Consider the following 19,562-nt stretch of genomic DNA (forward strand, 5'->3'; position numbering starts at 1 on the left):
TGTCTCGATCTTTTTACATTACGTTTTTATTTTTATCATTTTATTTATTTTGCTAGGGGTAATAGTTTTAAAATTTAGCCCGGTTTGACAGGTCATCCGACTAACTCGGGGCTGGAAAACCAAGTTTGTACGAGGGAAGGGTATGGATTTTGTTTACAACTTGAATACCTTTATTGGTCCTTAGCAGCATCAAACGTCAGCCTTCTAGTTTTTTAGGGGCATCCAGTAATAAGTGTGCTGGTATTTGTTTTATTGGCTTTAATTGCAAGGACATGTAAGAGAAAAGCCAACGAAATCAATAATTAAAAAGCCAACAAGATTGGTCATTTCTTTTAGCTGTATGTCTTCAACATGTCTAAGTTGTAGGGTTTTGGGATTTATGCTTTTTGACTTTTCCAGCACTTAGTTTCCTTCCCCTGTAAGTTGCAAGCTTATTGTAAGCATGCAATTATATGCTTGTTTTCAAGTTCCTGCAATTTTAGAGTCAGTCAATTGGTTACGTTCTACTGATGGCCTATATAAGTTTTGCTTGTTAATTATCCTTTTTATTTGTGTGATGCATCTATCATATAAACGCAAACTGAACGACAACTTTCAAATAATCCCTCGAATTATTCTTAATTTTTGTAATGATGTGCTAAAATCTAAAGTAGTTTGGAATAAGGTTTATGTGATTGGATAATAGATTCATTATTTAGTTCTAGTAATCTTAATTATTTTTTCTAACCAAGGTGTTTAGTTTGATATAAAAAGCCCATGTAGTTGGTGCCCAGTAAGCTAAAGTGACTTGTAGTTAGTGCCTGCAAAATGGATTTTTTATGGATGCGAGAACTCTCGGATGCTTAAATCAATAATATTATAGAAAGAAAAAGCGTATTGATATTTTAAAGAGATAGGCTCTGAAAATATATATACTAAAAATATTAAGAATGGAGAGATTGTGAACCTTGAATTTGGTGGATTCATGCGGTATTTATAAGCCTATAAGTCTTGTTTTTTTTTTTGTGTGGAGAGAAAGGGTTGAAGAGTCATTTCACTCCTATAAATTAATGTGGTATTTTGAGTTTTATTTTACTCAAATAATACATATTGAATCAATATAAAATATCATAGGATTTGCATGGGTGTCCCGAAAAATTATCTAGAGACCCGCGTGGGTCCTGGAAAAACTCCCAAGAGAGTGTTAAGCTCAAGTAAGCTACCTAAGCCTGTTAAGGTAAAAAAAAAGGTCCAGAAGCGCTACATGGGCTCAATGTTCTTAGGTCGAGGCGTTGTCTGGACCTATTGTTGTTGGGCCTAAATGTTGTCTGGGCCTAGTGTTTTGTGCTCGGGCATAACGTGGACCCATTATTGTTGAGCCTAGCTCGCCGTGCTCAATCAGAGGTTTGAGCCCAGTGTTGTAGGCTCAACTTGGAGGCTGAGCCCATGGGTAGTTAGGCTTAGACACGTTGTCTGGGCTCGTGTTTTTTAATATTTGAGCCTATGAAGTTTTTTTGGACCCGTTAAATTTTAGTTTACTAGTATCCTCAGTTTTTGTAACATTTATATGCAAAGACTTGTAAAAAAACCCAGCATGACAAGTTTATCGTATTCTCTTTGTATAAGAAGAGAGGTGGAAACTCTAGAGTAATTTACTAGAGAGCCCGTGTGTAGGGGCGTGAACCTATGTTTGAAGAGGCGAGGGAAATCCTATAAAGGAGGAGCTTGTATTTAGAAAATTTTTTAAAAGGTTAAGAAAACTTAAGGAAGGTGAGCCTATACTTAAAATATTCTAAAAGACTAAGGGTAACCCATTGAGGGTTGCTCCTTGTGATAGAGTGAGGTTTAGAAGCCCCATACTGATTCAAGATCGTATTGGAGAGAGGGAGGTTCGTGGCCTCCAAGTCAACGGTGAGGGGCTTGAAAACCCCTACCGAAAAGAGATCACACTATAGTGGGAGGTTTGTGGCTTTCTTTACGAGGATATAACTTAGGAGCTCACCACTATAGAATGGTCTTACTGAAGAGTGGGGGGCTTTTAGCTTCCATGATGATGGCGTCAGGCTTGGGATCCCCCTACTAGAAAGTGGTTACATTAAAATGGTGGAGGTATGTAACCTTCTTAGCGATGGCCTAGGGTGTTAGAGCCCCCCACTGAAGAGTAGTCATATTGGAGTGTAGGAGGTATATGACCCTTTTAGCGAAATCATGAGGTGTGAAATCCTCCCTACTAAAGAGTGGTCGCATTGAAGTGTGAGAGGTTTATGGTCTCTTTAGTATTGTTATATGGCGTGGAAGCCCTCCAATGAAGAATGATCTTACCTGAGAGTGGGAGATTTAAGATTATCCCTGGAGATAATGTAAAGCCTGAGAGTCCTATTAGCAAGTCGTGCTAGTCCTAGACTATATAGAAGATGTGAGATTTTAGATCAATCCATAGAGATTTTGTGGGCATAGAAGCCCTACTAGAGAGTCGTTCCAGTCCAAGATTACACTGTAGAGGTTGGAGATTTGATACCAATCCCGGGGGATTTTGTGAGGCTCGGGAGCCCTACTAAAGATTCGTGCCAATATGAGACTACACTGAAGAGTTGAGGGATCTAAGATCAATCCTTGGAGATTTTGTGAGATCCGGGAGCCCTACTAGAGGGTCATGTCATTTCGAGATTGTATTAGAGAGGTGAAAGATCTGAGATCAATCCATGAAGATTTCATGAGGTCTAAGAGCCCAACTGGAGATTTGTAGATACTATGTCAGAGATAATATCTTTATTTCAAAAATAAACTTATTCCCATCAAGGATAGTGTATCTTGAGGTGATTTAAGTGCCTAACATGAGGGAGATTCTTATGAGGAATATATCTTAGAGGTGGTAAGTGTTTGCCTTAACTTCCCTGATAATTTTGAATGGGTGATCCCGTCTTGATTCAAGGGAGTGGTAGATCCTTAGGATACATCATGCACTCATGGGTTGGTCCCTTATGGTTCTTCCTCGAGCTTTCATTTACTACTAGGAGAATGATTTTTCTTTAAAGGTCTTTCATTTTGGTTTTCCTTGTAAAAACAAGGAGGCCTATGTCGTAACACATTAACATCTTCTACCTATATATAATTTTCCATGACTTTCTTCACCTTTTTTTGTAGTACAACATAAAGTTTTCTCTAGAGCATATGTTCTCTTACCCTTCTTATCAAGGCTTTTAAGGTTATTGGTTCAAGCAACTTTACCACTTTGAGCATCTCCTCATTGAATCTTTTGAAATATATCTGTGTGGACTTACTCTTTTATTGGGTAACACCAAATAACTTCGTGAAGCTTTTCTTGGTAGGTATACTGGTGTTGAAGCGTATGACTAGGTTGGCGCAAAGGTCACCGAACCTTTTAATGGAGCCTGGTTCTAAATTATTATACCTGGCATGAGCAGAGCCTCGAAATGTTATAGGGAGGATTTTGTACATTGAGTTTTTTTTTTATGATCAAATCTAAGTTATTATACACATTTTGCACACGCTCTCTCGGGCCAGCAATGCCATCATAGCTGTCCAGACTTATTTTTATAGAACTGTAGTCCATAGAGAATTGAGTGTTCAATACGTATTTGGACAAGGAAAAACCCTTCACCTGATAAGGGCTATAGACATTCTATTGGGTATTCTTAAATACATACTGTCTCTTAGTCTTTTGTGTGTTAAAATCCAAGGAGCCTATGGATTTTAGCGTGGAACAACATGATTGGTAATTGATGTTCATCCCATGATTGTTTGAAGGGACACATCTAGAGTTCCTACTGTGCATGAACGTATCATGATGGCGTAATGACCTCTAGAAGGACTTTGCAAACATTGAGGCAAAACACTCTTTTGGAGGTCATTTTGCCCATAATCCTCATGGTGGTGTAATTGCCTACGAGTGCTAGTAGCAGCCAATATTGGTAAAGCTAGGGCGTTGTGTGTTGCTGAAGGTGCCAAGACTTGTTAGAATGACAAGACTTGGTTTTGACTTTGGGTTGCCAACACGACCAGAGTGAGGAATTGCACTTGACTGATGAGTTATTAAAGGTCTGGTTGGGTAGAACTGTCTATAGTAACGGGTAGATCCATCACTTGTTTTGGCCTAAGTGTGTATTGATTATGTGCCATTGAATGACTTGAATATGTAAAAAAAAAGTTTTAGAAACTAATGACTTTTTGATCAGTTTCTCATGGATAACGCCAATTGATGATGTCCTAAAATCCAAGGTGCTTAGAAATAAGACTTATGTGGTTGAATAATTTGTTGATTATTTATTTTTAGCAATCTAATTCATTCTTCCTAGCCAAGGTGTCTGGTAGCTTGATGTGAAAAACTTAGGTTGCTAGTAGCTGGTAAGTCAAGGTGGCTAGTAGTTGATGTCTGGTAAGCTGGGGTGGTTTGTAGCTGATACTTGCAAAATGTTTATTTTAATGGATGTGAGGACTCTCAGATGCTTAAGTCAATAACTTTGTAAAGAGAAAATGTACAATAATATTTTAGAGAGAGAATCTCTGAAAATATATCTTAGGTTGCTAATAGTTAGTAAGCCAAGGTGGCTAGTAGTTGATGCCTGGTAAGCTGGGGTGGTTTGTAGTTGATACTTGCAAAAGGTTTATTTTTTATGGATGTGCGAACTTTCAGATGCTTAAGTCAATAACTTTATAAAGAGAGAAAGTGCAATAATATTTTAGGGAGATAATATCTGAAAATATATATACAAAAAAACATTTATAACCCATGAGTCTTATTATTTTGTGGAGAGGAGGGGCTGAAGTGTCATTTCACCTTTATAAATTAATGTGGTATTTCGAGTTGTATTTCACTTAAAATAATACATACTGGATCAATATAAAATACCAAAAGATCTACGTGGAGGTTCCAAAAAATTTTTAAAAGACCTTCGTGGTGGCCTGAAAACATTTTCAATGAAGTATTGGGCTCAGAGAAATTATCTAAGCCTCTTATAAATAAAAAATAAACAAAGATGCATTATCTTAACTTGAACACATTAAGCTAAGTGCGTGCTTGAGCCCATGTCGTTGTTCGGGTGCATTCCTAGCTTCCCAGCTGGGCATGCGCCTAGTACATGGGGTGCTTAGCAATATGCTCGACATGCCCAACACCAAGATGCTTGGCATGTGCCCTTAGACGGTTGCCCTGTATTATTTGGGCTTATTATCAGTGAGGTCAGCTAGAAGATCGAGTTTACTATTGGTGGACTCAGCTTAAAGATTGTGCTGATGAGCAATTGAGCCTCAACAACATGTCTAGGCTTATATTTTATTAATTTTTAAGTATTTAAAAAGTTTTTTATACTCATTAAATTTAAGTTTATCGATTAGAAAAAGAACATTGATTCATTGAATCATCTTGAAAAGTGCATAATGCATGATTGTTTCACCAACGCAGGGCTGACGTCAAAAGGCTAGCCTAATGACCTTTTAAAGATGCTGATTTTTTTCTTTGTTGTTGACTTTACTTTAGATTGACCAGGAAATTGCTTGGAAATTCTCTTTTTGTACATGACTAATACTACTTGAATAGCAGCTAATACCACTCTGCTCGTACAGTTTCAGACCAAGTGATTATCTGGGTGAGAGTTTTAATGGCAACAATAGATGCTGAGATCTCAGAGGAATCAATGTCACTCGCGATTGATGATATAGTGTATGTTGCAGTGGGAAAGGATGTTGGAGAAAGCAAGTCGACTTTGTTATGGGCATTACAGAATTTTTCTATCAAGAAACTTTGCCTTGTTCATGTTCACCAGCCTGCAAAAATGATCCCCTTGAGTAAGTAAATATGTCAGTTTTGTTTTGTGCGCGAGTATCATGCCATGGAAGAACCAACTTTATGCATATCTGTCTTTTTTAACAATACGCTCCATATTCAATATGTTAACGTTCTTCTGGTGAAGAGTGAAAATTTTGACGCTCGCTATGGATTCTGATCATCCTGATTTTTGGTTTAAAGGTTTTTGATAATGTGTCTGAGCATGTAAATTTTGTTGGATTTTAAAACATGGGTTTCACCCATAGACCTGGATCAAATCAGTCTCTTGCCATACGTTTATTTGTTTTGTTTCTGGTATGCAGTTGGTGGAAATTTCCCAGCTAGCAGACTTGAACAACATGAACTGAGGGAATTCCGTGAACTTGAAAGGAAGATTATGCACAAGGTCTTGGATGATTACCTTCTCTTGTGTCACCGAGCAGCGGTATGCATATTCTTCGTTAACTCTTACTTGTAGGCATTTAAAGTTTATAATAATTTCAGTGCAAATACTGATTGTCCCCGCTTTGTCAGAAATGACATAAGATTTTCTTTGCTTATGACATTTTTGAGATCTCCTTTGCTTTCAGTTGTTAATAGGAATGAATTGTTGAAACACATAAAACTATGTTCTGGTATCTCCCTAAAAAGGTGAATTAAAAAATTTCTTCCCTTGAAAAGATTGCCCTTCCAAGTGTATCTTTCAAAATTCTGTCAGTGTTTCCAAGAAACTGTAAACATGAACTGCTCACATTAGAAATGAACCCTCAAAACTGATGCATAAAGGCATTTATGACTTTATTTTGAAGGTCCATGCAGAAAAGCTTTACATTGAAAAGGATGACATAGGAAAGGGGATTGTGGAACTCATGTACCAGCACGCTATCAAGAAACTTGTTTTGGGTGCAGCTGCTGACAGACATTATTCAGAGTACAATCCATAACTTTAGCATCGTATTTCATCAAAATCAGATGTCATTGGGAAAAAAATCATGTGATGTCTGAATGACTGGATTCTGGATGATGCTCTCTGTAGAGCTAGGTTTTTTTCCGCATGCTGCCCTGATGGATTCCATCATATGAACTGTACCATGCATTTTTTATGCTGATTAGACCAGCGATGAAATCATTGGGAGACAATGCAGAGTATCAGAATAGTCACACTAGAAGATATAAGAAGTAAAGCGCACAAAAACAAAATGGTATAGAGCCTGCAGAAGGGCCACAATTCACTTTTGTTCTGGACTTTCTATGCCCTTCACCAGAGTTTCCAGTTTTTATTTTCCTTTCGTTTTCTCCAAATTCTATTATGAAGTAATATGAAATTGCTCATAAATCTGCCTTAAAATTGCAGGGGAATGATGGATCTCCAGTCCAGAAAGGCCAAATATGTCCAACAGTGTGCACCTTCTTCCTGTCAAATTTGGTTTATCTGCAAGGGGCATCTCATACACACAGGGTATGCTTTACAAGTATCATGTCAATCTGTTCTGATAGCATTGGGTGTACATGGATGTAATGCAGTCTCAAATAATAATCTATCAGAGTGAATGTACTTCCAAGTTACAGCTGCTTAAAGTACATCCAAGCGACTTGATCGTCTTTAAGTGTCGAATAATGCTGACTGTCATTCTCCCTACACTTACAGGACTTCTACAGATGCATTTGCTGACCTGGATCCTGTTACACTTCATATAAGTGGGGAGATTACTGGACTTGAGCTAGAATTAAGTGAAATTCCCGATATTGAGGAAGAGAGTGATTTACATACTCCTGATGCTTTGGTACTTGGAAACATCTCAATAATGGAATATTAGGCCACATGCACACAATGTTAAACCGGTTCCGTTCATATATTGATTATTATGAAATTTTTCTAGCTTTTTCTTTAGGATATTTACTAAACATTTTTCATAGACTCGGTGGTTTGTTTACAGGAACAGAATAGTGTTGAACAACTTTATAAACAATTGGACCGGGCCATGGAGGAGGCTGAAAAGTTTAAGCGAGAAGCATTTGAAGAGTCACTAATTCGAGGGGAAGCTGAAAAGACTTCCATCAAAGCTCTTCGTAAGGTAATTTCTTTGTTCTAAAGCAGTTTTTCTCCTCTTTAATTGAGATGATTATTTTATGCACGACAAACAAGAGCATAATGTTCACCTCTTACAAGCAACATACTTGTTTTATCAGAAGTGCCACCACCCAACCACCGTTACATATAAATGGTGGATAAAATCAACTGAAAAATGCTTGTTATTAGGAGTTATTCAAAACTTCTTTCTACTGCATATATATGTTAGTTAACGAAACAATTCAGCCCATGCGATTTGCAAAAACTTGTGTTGTCCTTATGAATTGAAGGACCGGCAAACTCGAAACAGAAGCTTGTATAACCTTTGTGGTCTTATTCAGACCTCTAATAATGTTGTTTCAGGCCAAAGTATTGGGAAGCCTGTATGCCGAGGAGTTGAGGCACAGGAAAGAAACCGAGGAAGCACTAGTCAAAGAAAAACAAGAGCATGGAAGAACGAAGGACCAACGAGATGAAACACGTTTGGTTGCCAGTGATCAGAGATTATTGTGGGAGACTGATCGTTCAAAATTTGATAATAAGATAAAAGAGTTGGGTGACGAAGTACTTGCTTACGCGGAACAGTGTAAGGAATATGAGAAAGAAAGAGATGAGTTAGTTAAGGAACTTTCAAAAAAGCAAGCAGAAGATGCCTCGAGCATGCATATTCATCAGCTTCTTTCTGTCTTCTCTTTGTCAGAGATTCAGGAAGCATCTCGCAATTTTGACCCATCAGTAAAGATCGGAGAAGGTGGGTACGGGAACATTTATAAAGGTTTCCTTCGTCATACCCCAGTAGCTATAAAAATGCTGAACCCAGAAAGCATGCAGGGGCATGCTGTGTTTAAACAGGAGGTAAGAATTCTCGAGATTAATGCACTATGGTATTTACCGGAATGGTCTGTTTCTTTATCATGCAAGAAATTACCAAAATTATTTCTGATATACCTATGTATTGGGCATTTTTATTCGAACACATGTGGAAAATGACAGGCTACCATTTACCGATGGTTCTTTACGGCTCCTTAGGTTGTGGTCTGGCAATCATAAACCTTCTCATGGTATCTGCGTAAAGAAATTTTATGGGGACATTTTTTCTGAATTGGAGCTTTATGTTAACACTAATGTTTTGATCAGACTATTGGGCAGAAACAAGGAAGAAGCTGGAAAAAGATATCTCTAAGTTCCAGGCTGTCCATTAATTATTTTATCCTGATGATTTATCTTCTGCAGGCTTTGAACAGATGCATGTTTGCTAGTACTTCATTGTCTAGGAATTTAGCATAGAAAGATTTGGAAATAATAAAGCAAAATTTGATCTGTTGTTTTGTTCAGGTTGATGTATTGAGTAAGTTGAGGCATCCACACCTGGTCACTCTCATCGGAGCCTGCTCTGAAGCTTGTGCTCTAATCTATGAATATCTTCCAAACGGAAACCTTGAAGACCGCCTCAATTGTGAAGGCAACACTCCACCATTGTCATGGCAAGTCCGAATACGCATAGCCACTGAGTTATGCTCTGCCCTAATATTTCTTCATTCCAGTACTCCTACAAGCATTGTGCATGGTGATTTAAAACCTGGAAATGTACTCCTTGATGCCAATCTCTCATGTAAACTCAGTGAGTTTGGAATCTGTCTAGCTGATCACAACACAAGAAACATCACGCAATATCACAAAACTGATCCAGAGGGCACCTTTCTCTACCTGGATCCTCATTTTCTTACAACAGGAGAGTTGTCTCCCAAGTCAGACACTTACGCATTTGGAATCATACTCTTACAGTTGTTGACTGGGAGACCAGAATTTGGCCTGGTAAAGGAAATCAGAGATGTGATAGATGAGGAAAATCTGACCTCCTTCATAGATCCCTTAGCTGGGGATTGGCCATTTGTGCAAGCCATGCAATTGGCTCGTCTGGCTTTGAAATGCTGTCAAATGGAACGAAGCAGCCGCCCTGACCTTGCCTCAGAAGTGTGGAGTGTGCTAGAACCAATGAGAGATTCTTGTGGGCCCTTATCAAGATTCCAGTTTGGTTCTCTACAATGTCAAACGCCTCCGCCTTATTTCATCTGTCCCATTTTACAGGCAATTCCATTACTTTTAATATTTCATTAGCATCAATGGGGTGCTCATCTGTTGGGACTTAATCCTCCCAAGTCCATGAAATTCCAGAAAGTTTCTTCTTTCTTAAGTGCATGTCTCTCTCTCTCTCTCACTCTTCTATCTTAACGTTGCAAATGTTTGCAGGAAGTTATGCAAGATCCTCATATTGCGGCAGATGGATTTACTTATGAAGCAGAGGCTTTGAGAGGCTGGCTGGAGAGCGGCCATGATACATCACCAATGACAAACCTGGAGCTTGAACGCTTTGAACTTATCCCTAACCATGCTCTTCGTTCTGTAATTCAGGAGTGGCTACAACAGCATTAAAATGCCTTCATTCTATATTCAGAGACATGGCTATCCCTAAGCTACGACTTTGCAGTCGGTTATGTTTGAAGTTCCCATTGATGATGCTGGACCCTCAAAATATTAGTTTCATTTATTGCCTTCTAAGTCCTCCATGTCCTTTCTTTTCTTGGTAGTTTCTTTAATGGATTTTAAGTTCCTAACGTGTGTTTGGTGTGCTGTATAAAGATGGACTTGGATTTTACAAGATAAAAATTAATTTTTTTTCTTGTTCAAGGTGGTTTTAGTGGGGAAAAAAAGGTACCACAAGTTTGTTCAATTCTTGACAAAAGGCTTCTTATTTATGAAATGACTACTATCTTTCATGTAAAATAAAAAACATTATAAAAGGATCAAAACGAGGAAAAGATTATATATATATATATATATATATATATATATATATATATATATATATATATAATAACGGGCTTTTGATAGGTTTTACCTGGGTCAATTTGATTGATGAATGGTGACTTAATTTAGGGGTTCATTAGGGACAAGTCCAGGTCTCTAAATCTTGAATAGAGAAGGTTATTCTTGCTTTAAAAATGATTATCGATATAATTTTAAAATTTAATTTAGAAAATTGATATAAGACAGGTATAGATTTTGAGTCGAGTCGATTGTTAACTCAAGTCAATATAAAAATAAAAATGATTATTATTATAGTTTTAAAACTCGATTCTAGACAAGGCTTAGGACACGGGTTAAAAGAGTCAACATTGGTTGCCCAAACCTTGGTTGAGTTGGGTTAATGTAAAAATAAAAATAGTTATTATCATAATTTTAAAACATAACTTAAGGATCGACTCGGGGCAAGGCCCGAGTTACGGGTTGTGAGGGTTGATTTGAGTTGATTTAGGTCAACATAAAGATAAAAATAGTTATTATTATAGTTTTAAAACCTGATTAGAAGGTCAACCCAATGCAAAACTAGGGTCATGGGTTGAAAGGGTTAACCTGAGTTCACCCAGACAAAAATAAAAACAAAAACATTTATTATCATATTTTTAAAACTCAACTCGAGTTGACCCAGGTAAAGATAACGATAAAAGCAACTTCATTTTGACCACAAAAATTCAAAAATACTTGTTTTATCTTGCGTCGCGAGTTGACCTAGATTTTTTATAGGGTCGGGTTTAATCAATATTTCTTTATTTTTTTTTAACCTTGAACTAGTTCAAGCTCTAAATCTGTCAGATCTCATATTAACCCGCTAAGTCATTCTGGATTTCATAACTAGAGTCATTATAATATTATTAATTTTAATACTCAATATAAATTAAAATAAAAAATAATATTTAATTATTTTTTAAAATACTAAGTCTATCAAATCTCAGATTAACCCGTTAAGGCATTCTGGATTTTATAACTAGAGTTATTATAATATTATTAATTTTAATACTCAATATAAATTAAAATTTAATTATTTTTAAAATATATAAATTTATCAAATAAAATAAATTTTTTAATATTTTAATGTACAGTATACCAACTAATTAGTACAAGACAAGCAGAGAAATTTTGTGTGCAATCACCTCCACTACAAGATTTAACAGTTTTCCCGGCGGAATTTTTCCGTCGGTGTAAGACACATATTCCATCGGTAATTATATTACCGACGGAATCAAAGACAGAAATGATCCGTCGGTGAATCGTTCGTCGGTAATGTTTTGTCCGTCAGTAAATCCGTTGGTAATATAATTACCGACAGATTTACTGACAGAACAGACGCGTCGGTAATAATTTTTTTATTACTAACGGAAATACCGATGGAATTTCCGATGGAATTTCCGTCGGTAATTACTGAAAAACATTTAAAAAAAATTCATTTTATAAAATTATAAAATAATTAAATTAACATAAATTAACACTGTATAATATATACTCAAAATGCTTGGAAAAAAGAATAAGAAAATCAATTCAAACAAATTTGCAACAAATAAATAAAATAAAAAAATAAATTCAACTAAAAAAATTCATATGAAAAAAATGAAGTTGCAATTGCTAAAAATTTAAAAATCCTATAAATAAATCTACTAAAAATTGATCTCATATGAAAAAAAAATCTCACAACAATATTTATACAATTAGTAAGAACAAAAACAATTAAAAATAAAATAAAAAACAAATATAGTGAAAAAAATCATGAAAAAAGAAAAAAAAAAGAAAAATCTTACCTTAATGTAGTTGCAAGTGAAGCTAAGGAGAGAAAATTTTTTTCATTAAGCATATTAATTAAAAAAAAAACTAAGAGGATAAAAGAAGAAAGAAGAAGAAGACATACCCAAGCATGGAGGAAAAGAGAAGGAGATGAGGAGAGAAAAGAAGAGAAAGAAATAGATAAGAAATGATGTTTTTTACATAAAGTGAAGAAAAAGAAGAAGACATACCTTAATAATATCTTTTACATATAGTGAAGAAGAATAAGAAGAAGAAGAAGTAGAAGAACAAGAAGAAGAAGAAGAATAATAAGAAACGGGTCTGTCTCTTATGAAATAAGGGCATTCAGGCTTTTTATTGGGACGCTTTACCGACGGATTTACCGACGGATAATTAAATATTAATATTTTTTAATTATTCCGTCGGTAATTCCATCGATAATATTTAATTTAAATTTTCAATTTTGTAAAAATTTTTCAGAAACCGCAAAAAAATTACCGACGATTTTTCAATCCGTCGGTGATTTCGTTTGTAATATTTAAATGAAAATTTTAAATTCATTGAATTTTTTCAGAAAACCGCCAAATAACACCGACGACTTTTCAATCCGTCGGTGATTTACTCTCTGGAAAATACCGACGGAATTTTCCGTCGGTGATTCCCTTTGTAATTAACATGATGAACAGTATTCACAATTTACAAACAAATTTACCAACGGAATCACCGACGGAATAAATTCCGTCGGTAATTCCGTTGGTAAAAATGACACGTCATTATTTTTTTTTGCTTTGTTTTAATTTTTTTCCCACGGTAATTTCCTCGGTATATACCGAGGGAATATTTCTGTCGGTAAAATCCCTCGGAAATTTACCGACGGAAATATTCCCTCGATATTTCTGTTTGTATTTATCAATTTTCTGGTAATGCTCAGTATTTGAGCACCAGTTGCATAGTTAAAAAGAGAAACCCCTAAAACCCTATCTCCCAAGCATCCACGCTATCCATCCCGTTTCTCAGATTTTCCCAAATCTCCACCGCCCAATGTCCTGGCGTGGCCGTGGTTACGGTGGGCACTTCCATCCAAGCAAGTTACCCCAGAACCAGAAGCCATGAGTTCTTTTCCCAGATGATATATAATTGCGTCTTACCGGACCTGCCAGATTCTCTTTTTGAAACAGATACTAAGAAAAAAGTAGTACAACAAAGATTTCTGGCTCGCTAAGATGTCAGCTTTACAGAATTTTGGAAAAGTTCTCCACACTATCTGCAAGAAAACTCAGGAGAGAGTGACATCTAAAAGGCTTCCAAAACGAAAGGTTTTCTGATAGGTTTGGAATAAATCCATCAAAGAAGCGCCAGCTTTCAGATTACTTGGGGCTCAAGAAAAGTAAATTTCCTCAAGAATTGCTTGTAGGAATGAAAAGGAGAGGTAAAAGAAGTTTAAGTGGAATTCTAAGGAGGAGGATAGAATGTTCAAGGATTTGGAGAAAAACGGAAAGTTATCAGCGAAAAGAAGAGGTTTTGAAGAGTACCATAGTGATGATGATGACGACGAGGAGGAGGAGGAGGGTTGAAAATCATATACATGTTTAGCAGATAGGAATAGGATGCAAACAAGAGGGATTGACTCAAGCGGTGACCTTACTCTGCAACCAATTAAGGGCATCTTTCAATAACTGGCCGTAAACCAGGACCAAGCTCAGCTTCTGTAACTAGAATTGGGCAGGGGCCGCGACTTGCGCAGCCCCCTCTACCACAAATTATAACGTAGGCTCTCCCGCTTGGGGAGACCTTAGACAAGCACCCCTCCTGAGTGCAATGGAGGTTGCTGTGGGTAAGTATGTCTCATGTTGCTGTGGGTTTCTGCCTTGTACCCCTGCATGCCACTCGTCTGACCTCTTGTTTTTCCTCAATGGGATAGTTAGGTTGAACGCGAAGCCATGCTTCCTTTCGACCCTACTGCACTCTGACAATTATTTCTTGCTCCCAAGTTTGATTTACTGATTGGGAATCAAAACTAACAGTAAGATTACTAATTGGGACTGGAGACTTGATTTCGTGTTGTGGAGCTAAACACTGATTCGCAGGTCGTGTGGTGCAGCAGCTCCTCTACAAATACAGAATGGAGGACCAAACTAGTCTATCATCTCAGGGATCAAGTGTGACAAATTAATGGAAGATATATATTCCCAAGAGTCATAATTCAATTTTTAATTCACACAAAAAAAATTATAAGTTGGAATTGATTCTGCCCATGAAAAAGATCAATTTTAATTTTAATTTTAATGATTCGGTTTAGAATTGTTTTTGCCTTCAACTTGCAAGAAAAAATAAATATGATGTCGAGAAGTTTTTGATATTTGAATTGAGTTTTAGTGATTAATTTTTACACTGATTTTTTGGATTACTTTAGGAGATCAAATTAAAAGAGAGTTTAATTGGGTTTTTATTATATCTTATAGGTGTTCAAGCAGGTAAGAAATAATTGAAATTGGTTTTGGTTCCGAGAATTATCTTTTTTCTTGGTGGGTTTGGGTGAACGAAGTTTTTTATGGTGCAGACATCTCTCAACTCTTTTTTTTTTCATGATTCATTCCTTCTTTGTTAATTCATTTAAGGTATACTGATAATATAATTTTTCACAGCCTGAATAGTTTTTTTAATTAAAAAAATTCTTGATACGACTCGGAGGATATCAATACCTGAGCAGTATATTTGGCTTTATGGTTGGAAAATGTTTTTTAAAAAAATTTATTTTAAATTAATATATATTTTATGTTTTCAGTTCAAAATGATTTACTATATCAAAATTAATTTTAAAAAAAATAAAAAATATTTTAAAATTAATTATTATTACTTTCTCGCCTAAAATGATACAAGGTTTCTCCATCTGGAGCTTGCTTCTGTCTGATTGTTGGATGGAATGTTTCGGGCTACTTTGTTTGTCCATGACTCAACTTGCGTAAAACTAGAATGACCCTTTGGATGACGTGGGAAGCAGCAGAATTCAAGGACCAAGCGACACCGTTTATGGATAGAGACCTGGAGCATTGCTAGCAAATATTGGCTCCATCTCTGGGAACAATCGGGATATTTCTAAAAATATGCTCTGCCCTCTCTTGGGTTTGAACATCTATCCAAGGTTATGGATTGTAAGTCACTCGCCAAATTACTCCGATGCCGTTTTGTATTGACACTCGCCTTTCAGGCCCTCTTCGATTGTCCAAATTAATTGTTTTCAAATCACAAACTTCCGAAAGAAAAAAATTATATTCCTGGTGCTCTAATTTAGTCGAAGAAAAAATAAATTGCTTAGTTCAAAGATCTGATAAAATGCAAATAATTTTAGGGTGTTAATTAAATAACCAGTTACATTCTATTAGTAGCATGTATAAGCCTATTTTTTTTCAAAAAAATATAAATAAATAAAAACAAGAGAAAAAATATAGGTACAAATATGTTTATCATTTTTTATGTATTTTAGATTTGACTTTCTCTCGTATTTTTGTATTTTTGTGCCTATGGTTTTTTTTCTAAATAATAACTAAGTGTTTGGAAGCATTGTAAAAATTATTTTTTAAAGTATTTTTTGTTTGGAAATATATTAAAATAATATATTTTTTTATTTTTTAAAATTTATTTTTGATATTAACGCATCAAAATGATATAAAAATAAAAACAATAAAAATCTTAAAAAATACAATTATACTACAGTACCAGGCACCTTATAATTCTTGGCATTAGGCTGAGCTCGTATCTTTATAGTAAGTGGGCAGATATTCTTGAAAGTAGTCATGCCATTAGGGCCTACGGAAGTGCAAAAATCTATTGGTTTTAAAATAATCACATGAATATTATGCTACAAGCGCCTCTTGAATCCATAGCATGTCCAGCGGTTGCTTGTCTAATTTTAATTGCGTGTGCAGATATGTCTATGCGGTCGTTTCTCCCTGCTGCAATCATTGCGACTTTTATAAGTTTTCGTTGACCCTAATAAATCGAACAGTTCTTCTTCTTCTTTCTTTAAAACTTAATATTTCGAATTAGTCAAGATAACAAACCATGCATCTTAATAATTAAAAAATAAATTTATTTTTTTATAACTTGATCAAGATTTAAATGGATTTGTTTGTTCCAACTAACATGTTAACTAAGATTAAATTATTATTTATATATATATATATATATAATTTTATAGGTACATCTATATTATTTTAATGCACTTAAAAATAAATTATTCCCAATACAACGAAAAAATTAGATTTAAAAGGACAAAAAAAAAAACAATTTTTATTTTAATCTTCCTGCACGACTCCAATTACTTCCTTCAGCATCACACGAGGATGATGGTGTTTCCATTAATGGATTTCTCGTGAAAAGTCACCAAATATACAAAATCAAGAGTTAATTTAAATCTGTGTGTGGGTATTTCGTAATTTTCTTTGGGACAAAAAAAAAAGGATAAATCATGAAATTATCACAGAAAATTAAAAAAAAAATAGCAAAGTAACACAAAATAAAATTTTTTTTGGTGAAATAGCATAGTTTAAGAATGTCGCAGTTCAGAAAAGCGGCTGTAAACCGTGACATCAATTATAATTTTTTCATGGTTCTGAATCGCAACATCAATTGACAAACCGTTTTAAGAAACGAGACTAGACATTTCAAAAAATAATCGGATTGTTTTGGCTACTGTCTATTTTTAAAAGTTTTTGTGTTTTGAAACAAAAAACGTTTATAAAATTACAGTTTTTGTTATTTTGAAATTTAATTTACTTCATGATTCTTAGAGAGTTAAAAAATTTATAATTTTAATAAAATTTGAAAAAAGTTTCTCCTATGTATGAACTATACCCAAAATTTTATCCCGTTTAAAAACCCTGCAAAAAAACACAATAGCCCCAATAGACAACTTCTAACTAAACTCAATAAATTCTTACTTTTCATAATCACAAAGTAGCTTCAGGAATGGAGAAAAAAACATATATAAATTTTAAATGAACAAAAAATAATTCAATAATACAATACTCAAGTAATCCCAAAATATATAAACATAACTCATCTATTTATCTACGTCTACATCATTTACTGGATGATCCAAGCTCATTAGAAGCATGATTGGATTCAATTCCTGCACTTGCCTAAGTGGTCTCATCCTTTGCAACAGCATCATCAAGAGTTAACCTCTCTCTAAATATATCAACTTTAGTGCGGCAAACATTTAGCCACTGGAACGCAACAATGTGAACTCCTTCTTTTTTTGTTAGTATTACAAAGATAAGATACGACCTTCCCGTAACAAGAAATCAATCTAATATTAATAAAATATTAATATTAAATTAAAAGATTAATACATAAAACCCAACGTTTAGCATTTCATAATTACAAAAAGATTTGATTACTTACGAGATTTTGAATTCGTTGGGCATATTGCTCGTACTGCATGTATCCAGGTAGAGGAACCTGGATGGGATTTGAAATAATGACCCAATATATGATACTCACATACCAAATCATGTACTACTCTTCTATAATCATGAGATACATCTCTGTAAATATCTCATTTCTTCGTGCATCCCACTATAAACACATATGCTCTATGTCGGCTTAACCAATCATAATCATCATTTTTATCTTGAAAAGTTATGGCATGTAATGCATCACTCATGTCAATGTCGACTGGAATATGTTGTCTATAGCTGAACTGTCATATTACCTGGTCTGAGCAATGTAGCTTGACAATCTCAAAAAATAAATAATGAGACCATTGATGTCTACGTGTCCATCCTGTTAGTGCAAACAACCAAAGCAATTGTCAATCTTTCCTATAAATAAAGCGTCCACATAACTTGTATAATATTAGTTTTTAAATATTAAACAACAATAATTCGATGAAGTGTAACGTCTTTTATTAAACAAATGATTCAAAAAAATACCTGAATAACATGTTTTCTGTTTAGCTTGCTCCGATAAAATGCCAACACATGTGTTGGATTATTTTCAAACACACTACCAACACATTGGATATGTAATATTAACATGTCCACCTAGCATTAAAAACTAGCCATTTAACCTAAGCTAAGCTGAGGGTCTTCTTTTCAAAAAAATATCGAGTATATATGTTGCTTTAATGTATTTTTTAACATAACAAAATTTAAAGTGTAAATTGAAAAGACAATGTAAGCATCTAACTAAATAAATCGATAACCATTTTATGTAAATAAATGGAAAAAAATTGTTAACAATAACCAAAAGAGAAATTGAAAAAAAATAAGAGATGAATGCAAATCAAGATATTCAATCACGCAAAATGAGACATTCACTCGATTGTGTTCACTAAACTTGTTTACTTAAACCAATAAAAAGATAAATTCACATCCTAAAAAACGCATGATCTAAAAGATAAATACAAACGGAAATGACTGAATAAACTCATGTCCTATAAAAATTACGCAAGGCCGAACAAATCAACAATGTTAATTTAAAGTGAATATTTTTTATTTTGAAAAATAAACTTTGTTTATATAAATAAAAAAAATAATTATATATGAATTAGACTAATTTCTTGAAAAATCAAACACAAACAAAATCATTCTAAAAAGCCTTCTATTAAAAAATAGCATGCAAAACCCGTGACCTGAATCATGAGATAAGGATAGACTCATAGAAAAGCAATTTAAGATAATCACCAAATCAATATTTTTTTCAAGAAAAAAACAATTGTAGAATGATAAGAATGTACGAAGTCAAATCCCCAATAAATCAAATGTTCAAAAGATGAATCCATAAAAAAAAATCTAAAACATTAAGGGAAAAAAAGTAATTAGACGGAAATAAAAATTTGATTTGATAGGCGCTCCATTGTGGGTAGTAATTTTTTTAAAAGAAAAAAAACTTGAGTATAAAGGCTATTTTGATATGTTTCTTTACATAAAAAAAAATTATAAGCGTGAATCAAAAAGTTTATCTAAACATCCAATAATAATCTATACAAATAAATAAAAAAGAGTCGTTAATAATAAGTAAAAGAAAAGGTGGGAAAATGAGAGATTGACGTAGATCAAGATAATTTACTTGTTTGTGTCCACTAAACTTGTTTAATAAAAACAA

The 19,562-nt window shown here is 34.5% G+C and overlaps 1 protein-coding gene across 3 annotated transcripts; it reads left to right on the forward strand.

The window, feature by feature from the left end:
* The first annotated feature begins 5,240 nt into the window (after positions 1-5,240).
* LOC133692869 (U-box domain-containing protein 33-like) lies at positions 5,241-10,523 on the forward strand. 3 transcript variants are annotated; one of them, XM_062114033.1, is made up of 9 exons: positions 5,241-5,784; positions 6,088-6,209; positions 6,574-6,695; positions 7,119-7,223; positions 7,413-7,548; positions 7,702-7,839; positions 8,199-8,690; positions 9,171-9,923; positions 10,086-10,523. In XM_062114033.1, exons 1-9 carry the CDS (start codon positions 5,598-5,600, stop codon positions 10,266-10,268), a joined length of 2,238 nt encoding a protein of 745 aa, XP_061970017.1. In that variant the 5' UTR covers positions 5,241-5,597; the 3' UTR covers positions 10,269-10,523. The 3 variants fall into 3 exon arrangements, with proteins under 3 accessions (XP_061970017.1, XP_061970018.1, XP_061970019.1); XM_062114034.1 differs by lacking the exon at positions 6,574-6,695 and having other exon boundaries at positions 5,643-5,784; XM_062114035.1 differs by lacking the exons at positions 5,241-5,784; positions 6,088-6,209; positions 6,574-6,695 and adding an exon at positions 6,702-6,966.
* The last annotated feature ends 9,039 nt before the right edge of the window (positions 10,524-19,562 follow it).

This window comes from Populus nigra, chromosome 4 (assembly GCF_951802175.1).
Source record: "Populus nigra chromosome 4, ddPopNigr1.1, whole genome shotgun sequence".
In the NCBI taxonomy this organism is placed as follows: domain Eukaryota; kingdom Viridiplantae; phylum Streptophyta; class Magnoliopsida; order Malpighiales; family Salicaceae; genus Populus; species Populus nigra.